Source organism: Eufriesea mexicana, unplaced genomic scaffold, assembly GCF_001483705.2.
Source record: "Eufriesea mexicana isolate 0111107269 unplaced genomic scaffold, ASM148370v2 scaffold9265, whole genome shotgun sequence".
NCBI lineage: Eukaryota > Metazoa > Arthropoda > Insecta > Hymenoptera > Apidae > Eufriesea > Eufriesea mexicana.
Window position 1 is genome coordinate 81716 of NW_016916973.1, and position 10345 is coordinate 92060.

Genomic DNA, 10345 nt, shown 5'->3' on the forward strand with positions numbered 1-10345 from the left:
TTAATTACTTTTTTAGTACGTTATACGGAAAAACAAATTTTTAAACTTTGTATTATCTATTTTAACTGTTATAAATAATAATTATTCGTAACTAAATAAATGTAATTTATAAGAAATTGTCATTACTTATTTTGTATATTACCAGCTTGTTTATATTTTTATCTTATTGAAATTAATCTAGTCGAAGAAATTTCGTCGTCTTATTTTCCAAAAGCTAAAAATGCATTGGTTAATGAGTTAATCCAGTATAAAACTAATCGGAAAATCGGTTATGAAAAAAATGAAATTATTTGGTATCCCTAACTGTACTTGATTCAAATACTAAACTCTTAAATATCTTACATTTAGTAGTTTCTATTCACATTCACTATAAAATTCTAATTTTAAATTTTGACAACTTTACTCAATTGTATAACATACTGTGTAATTTTATATGCTAATTACTTTACTACATTATAATTAATTGTTATATTAAAGCAAGTAATTATTTAATATAGATTATTCTGATAATCATTATTTATAGATATTTTGTTTACAGATATTCTTATATAAATATGTAATATCAAAACCACTTAAAAATGCAATCGAGTGTAATTAGCTGTATTATCAATGAAATCAGTTTTAATACCTTCATATAATTTCTTATCTAATCAGTTAACTTGATTAAATTTTTTATTAGATTATTTAACTCATATAGGGAAATATATAGAAAAATGATAATTATATAATTACATAATGAAAATGTTTACAAACAAAGAATTATCATTCTTGAACAGTTATACCTCTTTTAAAGGATATATATATATATATATATGACATAAGAAAACATTTTTACTTTACTATATAACTTCAATAGGTTATGACTTATCTATTTATGAAATTAATAATTTATCTGTACAATTTATTAAGAAAAAATTAAGAACACATAATAATTTCTATAATATCTCTTTATGTATTTACTATTTGTATACAAATAATTGTCATATTTTCAATAATTATTTAAAATTAATATACTTTAGCCAAATCTAATTCTCAAATTATTTGTAGTTGTAACTACTACTTGCTTTGTAATGTATAATAAAAAGAAAAAAATGCTTTAGGAAATTCTTCATTTTTGAATAGAAAATATTATTTTAATTACTATATATTCAGTAATCACAATATCTTTTTGGGAATTGGATGCTAATTAAATAGCTTAACAAAAAAGTTATAATAAAAATAAGAATTAAAAAGCAGGTCTCATTTTAATTTTGTTTTATTATCACAGTTGACATTAATGCAACAGATTCGTAATAATTATGGTAATAACAATAATAAAGTACATTGATAATTACTGAAAATATTGATACATAAAATATGCATACGTATGAATTAATAATTATGTTTTTAATGTTATAGTTTTCATACAATAACTGTTATAAAATATGAACTTAGACACTAAAGGCACTACGCAGTAGTGTAAGAAGCTTATTTGTAGATTTATTTCTAAGTTTTCAACACTACGCATAAATTTTAGTTAAACATTTTGGAAGAATTCAATGGTGTTATCATATTATTAGAACGGTCGTGCAGTATAACACTAATAACTGATATTAAATTTCTAGTATTATTGATATAATATCCTAAAGAAGCATGAAATTCTTACAATTAGTAATTTAAGATGCGAAAACCAGTTTATTTTATTTTTTCATTACAAATTTAAATGTTAGGTTCTGTCTCACTTAAAGTGATTTGTTTGGGAGGAGCGAAATCTGCTTTCCACACGTTTTCTTTGCAATGCTCAACAGCCTTAAAAAAAGGAGAAGAAATATTTATCATGTCATACATCTACATATAGTCATTAAATCATCCTGCACTAATGCAAACATATGGATAAAAATGTTCTATCTAAAGTATTGTACAATTCACAAAGGAAACATGAAATACTTCAAAATGAAATGTTTTGCGTATTATGTATCCTTTGTTGTTACATGCAGAACAATTTAATAACATTGTTTATATAAAATTATTTATATGTAAAATGTTTAATTAGATTTACATACCTTACATTCATGAGCTGTTTCATTAGTAGAACACCAATAAACAGGTCCCCATGTGCAATGCTTGATACGATTTTTTTCATACGATCGTTTAATTCGTGAATTTTCTAAGTACACCATTGAATAATCATTAGGCGCACAAAGACCTATTTTACTACATATTTTATAAATATTTTCACGTTGTTTGACGAGATTTATTATACTTTGCCCATAAGAATTAATAAGAGTAGTACACTAAAAACAATTAATGATTATCATTTTATAAATCTTCAGAAAAGTTAAAATATAACCAAATTATCTTACCTTGTTTTCCTTGCTTTCTGGTAAATGTTTACATACTTTAGATACTACTTTCTTAATATTATCATCAACATTTTGATTGTCTAGAAGTTCATCTATCATTGATATAATTGATTTGCACAGAGCACATTCCGTTACAGAAGCTGTAAATATAATCAATTTTTATTACAATTATAAGTAAATATTAAGATTTTAATAAAATTTTAAATATTTTATATACCTTTCATTTCCTCTATGTAACTTGAACAGAGTCCAATCACACTGCAAACTTGCTTCGGACTAACATCTTTTGTGATCATATCAATTGCGATATCAGCATATTTATTAACGTAATTGTTACATTTTTTTTTCACACTTTTTGGTAAATGACTGCATACACCACGTACTGCTTTTTCAACTGCAGTTTTTCCCTTTTCATTACCAAGTTCTTTGTCAATGAAATGCATAGCAAATTCACACATAACACAACCTCCTCCATACTCTGATACATCAGAGTCTAATGGAGTATTTGGTATCTCATTAGATACTGCAATAAGAGATGTATCTTTTAGATCATATAAATTTTCCGAATATATTTTCATTATGCAATAATATAGCAGAATATCTACATACAAATTTCACCATTTTTGTCAGTAATAAATCCATCACTTGGACTAGGATTGTTTGTAGCATCACATAATTTAATGTAGACACATACTTCTTGGGGTGTTAAATCTGCCAATAACAATTCTATAATTTCTTTACTGTAATTTTTAACCAAATCTGAGCATTCTCCAGATAAACTATGTGGAAAATGGGTACATAATTTCTCCAATTCATGTTCTATATTTTCCTGTAATATTACAATGTATTTAATGTTATTTATAAATACTTAAAAATTTATAAATCAAGATCTCTATAACCTGAGTCCTGTTTTTTTTTATAACTTCATAAATTTGTGTTACAGCAAGTAAACATAATGGGCAATTGGGTTTAGCCTTTTTCTCTTCAAGCATATATTTTGCTGGGACATTTGCCCAGAACTTCATTAATTCTTCACCTGGACACAGACGCAACATTGGGCACACCTATAATTAATATTTTATAATTTATGGTGTTTATTAAATAATCAATATGTAGAAATATTTATACTAACTTTAGATGGATCAATTTCTTGAATAAGGATAGCTACAAGAGCATCTGCATAAAGGTCTATAAATTGTGTGCATTGTCCTTCTATAGATTTTGGTAATTTTTTACATACGTCGTCTAATGCCTTTTTTATTTTGTCCTATAAAGTGAACAGTACAATTTATTTTGATATAATATTATATATTTTTCTTATCAATACAATTTATCAATATAAAACGTAAAAATATTTTTGTATGTAATTATTACCTCTGAATTAGGATCTGTCACCTCATCTTGTAAGAAATGTAATATATATTCACATAATGCACATACTTCTGTTCCTTCGGTACCTAACAAACCTTCTGATATAGGAAATGGTACTAATCTTTCAATAGGTAATTGCATTGCTTCAACTTCTGATTCGCTAAGTTGTTTATTATCACCTACCAAGTTCTTGTTTTTACTTTGGAAATTATGTATTCCTATTTCAGCTGCATCTTTAGGTACTAAAGGCCAAATTGGCCCATTCTATTTAATATAAAATGTTTTATTAATACGACTTTAACAAATAGATCTTATTACTTCAATAAGTGTTAAACTAAAATCATATATATAATTAATAAAGTGTAAATATTAACCTGCAATGCTTTAGATGGAGCAACACATATTCCAGCCATTTGACATACAAACTTAGCATCTAAATCTTGTTTGAGATAATCATATATTTGTGGAGAATATTCATCAACTATTGCAATACACTTAAATAAAAAAAGATATATGAGATTATAATCAACAAGCATCTTTTAATACATAAAATATATAAAGAAAAAAAATTGAGAAATATTTCAATAGTTACCTCAGTAGAAAATGACTTGGTTTGTTTACATAAACCTTTTAAAACTTGTTCAAATTCTATTTGTGTAGTATTGGCTACTAGAACATCTTTTAAATGTTTTACAAGCTGCTCACATAATTCACATGGAAGATCATCATTTACATCAACCATACCCACACTTGAAAGTGGTCTGATTTCAACTTTCAATGTCTAGAATGTAATTTTTGTGCATAACTAACTTATAATACTTCAAGGTAGTTAGATGCATTTATATTACTTTTCAAAACTCACTTTATCAGCATCTTCATGGTTGTGGAATTTAGCACTGCATTGGCCTGACAAGTGACAAAGATTTTGAGCATTGAAATTTTCTTGTAAGTGAGTATATATTGTGTCAAAGTAAGTTAAAATTATAGCTGAACAAGTATCTGTAAAGGTACTAAGATCTCTACACAAATTAAGCGTTTGTTGTAACATTTTATCACGAGGAGTATTATTTAGCTTATGTTCCATATGTGCTGCAACTGTGTAACATTTTGAACATTCATCTGGTTCGAATTCATCTTTTTCCAATGAACGAGATTTCAACCCTTTAATCTAAAATATAGTATGTACAAAACAATAAAAATATTTTAACATAACATAAAAAATTATTCATTCAATTGTTTTATTTAAAAGAATAATTTTAATTGTAATTACCTGACGTTCAGAATATTCATCTTCCAATAATGCGTCTAGACGAGCAGAATTACAAAGTCCAGCAACCGAACAAACAACAGATGGATTCATTTGTGATGACAATGTTTCAATAAGCTCTGGGATAAACTGATCTACAATTACTGTACATTCTTTCACTACTAATTTTATTTTAATAAGTTTACAGCTTCCTTCAAAAACAGCTTTTATATCTTCTTGAGTTTCATTGCTATTTAATTGATCACGAGCTTGCTGAACCATATCTTTACAAACACCACAAACACTGTCATTATCTTCTGGTACTTGCAAATCTTCCCATACTGTTTTTATACAATGTTTAGTTGCATTACATCCTGCTGCAGTTCTACATGTATATAAGATAATATATTTTAGTACCATTGTAATTTATCATGATATCATATTTAATATAAAACCTTAGGAATAACAAAAATTCTCCTTATATTTCAAACACAGCTACACAAATAAATAATAAAAATTATAAATTCACAAAATGATATTAAAATTGTGCACAATATGCTAGCTTTAAATTTAATAAAATGATGATACATAGAAGATTCATTTAATATTGATATTAATAATAATATTTATAATATTCTATTGAACATACTTAATATTTTCACACCAATATGAAGGTCCCCAAGTACATTCTTGATCACCTAAAAGGTGAAGATTTGCTGGACTTACAGCAGTAATTACAGCCACCCTTGCAGTACATACTAAAAGCAAATGTAATTTATTAAATGTAATGAAATAATTATCCATATTTTATCAAATATCCTAATTATGGGCAATTTATATGTTTGTAGAAATTAAGTACTGGAACATCAAATTTATTGTTTACAATATATTATTTGAACAATAAATGCAAAAATATATTCATCATTATTTTTTAAGATCACTAACAAGAAGTACATAGCTATGAACGAGATTACACACTTAGAAGTACTCTTATAAACCATTAACTATACCACAGTAATTGTTAAACACTGACTCATCTCATTCATCTGAATAAGCAAATCCTATCTCTTGTGAGTAATAACAATGCGAGAGTAGATATAACAATGTCACAAAATTTATATTATTTTTCAATTTTACATATATAATAATCAATGCTTAAACAAAATAATCTTCATAATGTTATGGTTCCAAGGTACAATCACAATATTGCGTATTTTCGATAAGAGTCCAAGAATTATGACGTAAAAAATACATTTTGAAAATGTAAGGGATAAAAATATGATGTATAGAAAATTAGCAGTGTTAAATTACGTTGCGGTTAAACAAAGGAAAAGATCGAATTAAATGCAGAATAATCGAGATGCTTACCCGTAAGGATCGCGCAAAGCGCGATCAAAATCTTCATCTTCGTTGTTTAACTTCGTAATTTCGTTGGGATAAATATACTGATACAAATTTAGAGATATATTTCTTTGTTATTTTCTATCCGCAAGATAGTTCAACGATGGCGTACAATTACCTTGTTCTATAAAACGTAATTAAAGAAGAAATATCGAGAAATCGTTCAACAACCATCCACTCGGCGCTACTGTCAAGTGACTGTTCCTAACGCTTATACATTCTTTGACTGATACGTTTTCCCATTCCCTCTCTTTCTATGTCTCTAAACAGCCAATAGGATTATGGCATTCCTACAAGATATTTAATAGTTTATACTGATGTATTCTTAAAAATGTAAGACATCATTAAAATTTTGTCGAATTACAAATGAATTTATACATATTTTTGTATTGAAACAGCAAGAGTAATTATAGTTATCATTGATTTAATTTTTACTGAAACAGATTGTGTTTTGTGGTGTCATCTGTCGGTGCATATGTAAAAAGTGCATGATACAAAGGTTCTAATTATTCATGGTCCATAACTTTTCTTCTAGTCATGAATTTGTGTCCTGATTAGACAAATGTAATTTATCACGCAATAATAACAAGAGAAATATTTGCTATAATACAAGAAAAGTATTATCCGTTCACACTTACGTACGATATTAACATATCGATAGCAAATAAAAGTATTTCAGATAATTCAACGACAGTTTGATCGATTACAGTATTTGATATTCCTTTGTGGCGAAATGCACAATGCAAATATACACATGTAATTATACATAAGTATACATAAAAATTTACAATATCACATTACAATTTCTTACCATTTTATGTAATTATAGAAAATATAAATATATTTTTTATTTTCATTATATCCTTGTAGTATCTTACAATTGGTATATAAATACAATATATTATTATGGTTTTCTTTTATACTGGATATCATAAGTATATTTTTATACGTAATATATTTCGAAATCAATTAAATTTTAATCTATACGTTTCCATATTAGTAACTATTATCTCTACTATTCAAATGTTATAAATATTAAATATTGCGTACATAGATTATTAACGATACACACATATTAAGAAGGCTATTGCCTCGAAACAGCAAAACGCATTTTATTTCCAAATTTATATAACTATCTTCAGGTTTGCTTCGTAAGTTTCCGTTAAAGCAAAAAAATATCCAAGTAAAGATAAAAATGAATTATATTACAACATTAAATTCATTATGCTCGCATTATCGTTTCACACTTCATCGCTATAATAGCACTCGCGTTGAAAAATAAAGTATATTTACTGATACAACAATATCACATACGCGTTTATTATTAAACATTGTTATGTTTCTGTGTAGTATAAACGTGAATATCGCACTCTTACGTTTATAAATATTCCGTGCAGATTTTGAAATTGAAAGTCAAAAAAATCAAACATCTATTCGTCGATGTGATATACATAGTAAAATACGTCATACAAATATACACATTATTCAGTATCATTGTGATGTAATGTCAAATACTTGACAGAGAACATGTCTATTTTGTATTACTTTCTATTTATTTTCTAATTTTCAACATAGTTAAGTTTTTTAATTGTAGGTTAGAATATGAAAGTTCAGGCGTGTTTAAAAGTTGAAGGACATTGATTTGCTGTAGATTGAACGCAATATGAACACGTAAAAAAACTATAAAAAGTGGTATAATCTTAACGCATCATTGTCACAAAAGATTTTAAAAACTTCCTGTGATAAAGCAATATCAAGGAACACTTTTAAATATAAAAGTTATGGAACATTGTAGCTTTATCTTTATAATTAAACAAATAATATGTGTACTGTTGCAAGAAAATTAAATTCATATTTTTATCCTTTAATATAAGTACTTGCAATTAGTTCTAGTACTTCATACTTCGTGTAATCTCGATTACTTGTATACATTTTATGTTAACTATCACTTATCTCGTTAATTGCCAATGAAATTAAATAAATTGATTAATACGTGATCCATAATATATCGTTAAAAAAAATTTAAAAAAAATTACAGCACGTAAAGTCCAAGGTAGTAAATATATATAGTCGAATTTTTTTTATAATTATGATTGTATTATTTTTAGTAGGAATGAAACGACTCACTTTTTACATACTTTTTAAATAATGTAAATTTATTATTGTATTTATTATTAAATTCTTTTCTATGAAACGATATTAAGTAAAAAATATAAATTAAGATCTTCAGTTTACCTTTCATCTTTTTTCTGTTTCAAAATAATATGTAAAAATGTACCTATAATTACGTTTAAATGTTGTTTAAATATTATATTACGTATTTATGAAATAAAGTACGTTCTTTATAACTCCTGCTTGTTTAAATTAATTTAAGTGTGTCAAAGTATAGCCTAATATTTAACACAGTGGAATTTAATTTTATAAATAAGGTAAACTCGATTGTCAATAGAGAAGGTTTGTATACTTACATCTTTTAGGAGAGTACAGCATATCAAAACTTTGCTAAATGACATAATATTCGTGTTACGATAAATCACAAATATATATTATATAACGTATATTTGTATAAATTTTACCTTACAATTATTTTATAAATATTTTTGCAAAATCCTTCTACAACAGTTTCCGTGGTGTAGTGGTTATCACATCCGCCTAACACGCGGAAGGTCCCCGGTTCGATCCCGGGCGGAAACATACTTTTTTATTATTTAGTCCAATGATAATATAAAATGAAACCATAATAGCTTTACAAGTCACTGTTAATTGAATAATTTAAAAAACTGTGATATGTAAAGGTGAAATCTATAAAAATAGAGAAAGAAATTGTATATTTCTTAAATGTTCTGCTAGAAATTCATATATATAACAATTGTAAATATATAAGAATATCTAACACAATATTTAAAAAATATACGATTCCTTTTATATATTATTCTTATACCCTATCTCTCTATGTATACCTATATTCTATATATTATGAATATATATTAATAAAAGTAACTAATGTAAGTTTCAAAATTTTATTAACTGAATATATTAGCAAATAATTTATTCTTACACACGATTCTTATCATTTATGGCTCATTTAAAAATTTACCGATTAGGCATCCAATTGTTCTAATTATATTTACAAGGAGGGTGCAAGTACGTCGGGTCACCGATTTAGTTAAAACTTTCCAGGTTTGTAGATTCGACATGCAGTTCAAGAATATATATCCGTATAGCCGCAACTACTTAAAAGTTTTTGAGATATTTATTATTAAAGTTTTACTACAAACCGATTAACGATTTAATTCCAACATTTTTAAATTGCAGTGGTGTTATTGGCAACATTTTTATGCTCATATGTTTGAGGTCCGCGGTTCGATTCTCAACCATAGCTAGTATTTTTTTTCGATCTATTTTTATTTTGTATTCATTTTTCACCCATGAAAACATTGTAAATAAACAAATGTAAATAAAATTTCTTAATAAAAAAACTTATTTTTCACGTTTTCATATGTAAGTATATATTTATTACAAAATAACAAGAATATTATGCAAGAAAAACAGTTTCCTTATTTACTAATCTTATTTATTACAGAAAGAAAACGAAAATATAAATAATCGTTAGATACAGGAAATACAAAACTTATCGCTCATGTAAGTATTAATTATTAAATTAAACATTGTCTAAGAAAGTTGCTATAATTCCAACTTTGCTGTGCATCTATAAAAATTCATAAATTAATTACAGAAATTAAGTGATTTGTTAATTTTTCTTCAAGTGAACAGGAGAGTACATAGAAAATGAGAAAAACTGCAAACAAACCCTGGAAGCATTGTAGTATCCACGCAGATGTGCCTGCATCACGCAGAAGAATGTAAGTCTTTGTATTAACATAACGTACAGTTGTAATTAAATAGTGTAAATTATGAACCATTGCTTTTCCATCTTTTATTAGTAATAGCAGAGCTTGGTTGTGAAAAAACAATATTCTACTGA

General features: G+C 26.1%; 1 protein-coding gene and 1 non-coding gene across 2 annotated transcripts; one reads left to right on the forward strand and one right to left on the reverse strand.

Annotated features, from left to right (window-relative positions):
- Positions 1–1655: 1655 nt before the first annotated feature.
- On the reverse strand, positions 1656–6574 carry Sap-r (prosaposin). The gene is made up of 14 exons (XM_017907854.1): positions 6328–6574; positions 5609–5717; positions 4984–5344; positions 4576–4881; positions 4306–4494; positions 4088–4207; positions 3717–3977; positions 3475–3609; positions 3242–3406; positions 2952–3171; positions 2560–2865; positions 2343–2482; positions 2043–2273; positions 1656–1788 (listed from the first exon to the last, which is right to left on the reverse strand). The coding sequence occupies exons 1-14, from the start codon at positions 6362–6364 to the stop codon at positions 1699–1701; spliced, it is 2670 nt and encodes an 889-aa protein (XP_017763343.1). The 5' UTR covers positions 6365–6574; the 3' UTR covers positions 1656–1698.
- A 2407-nt stretch (positions 6575–8981) lies between these two features.
- Positions 8982–9054, forward strand: TRNAV-AAC (transfer RNA valine (anticodon AAC)). The gene has a single exon. It is a non-coding gene; the product is annotated as a tRNA-Val (tRNA).
- The last annotated feature ends 1291 nt before the right edge of the window (positions 9055–10345 follow it).

What these genes read in the sequence shown, in the direction of transcription:
- Sap-r (XM_017907854.1), bottom strand. Translation starts at nt 6,364, where the DNA reads ATGAAGATTTTGATCGCGCTTTGCGCGATCCTTACGG. An exon ending in TATTGGTGTGAAAATATTAA is followed by an intron (nt 5,345 to 5,608) that starts GTATGTTCAATA and finishes ATATACATGTAG; the next exon opens with AACTGCAGCAGGATGTAATG. An exon ending in CAGAAAGCAAGGAAAACAAG is followed by an intron (nt 2,274 to 2,342) that starts GTAAGATAATTT and finishes AATTGTTTTTAG; the next exon opens with TGTACTACTCTTATTAATTC.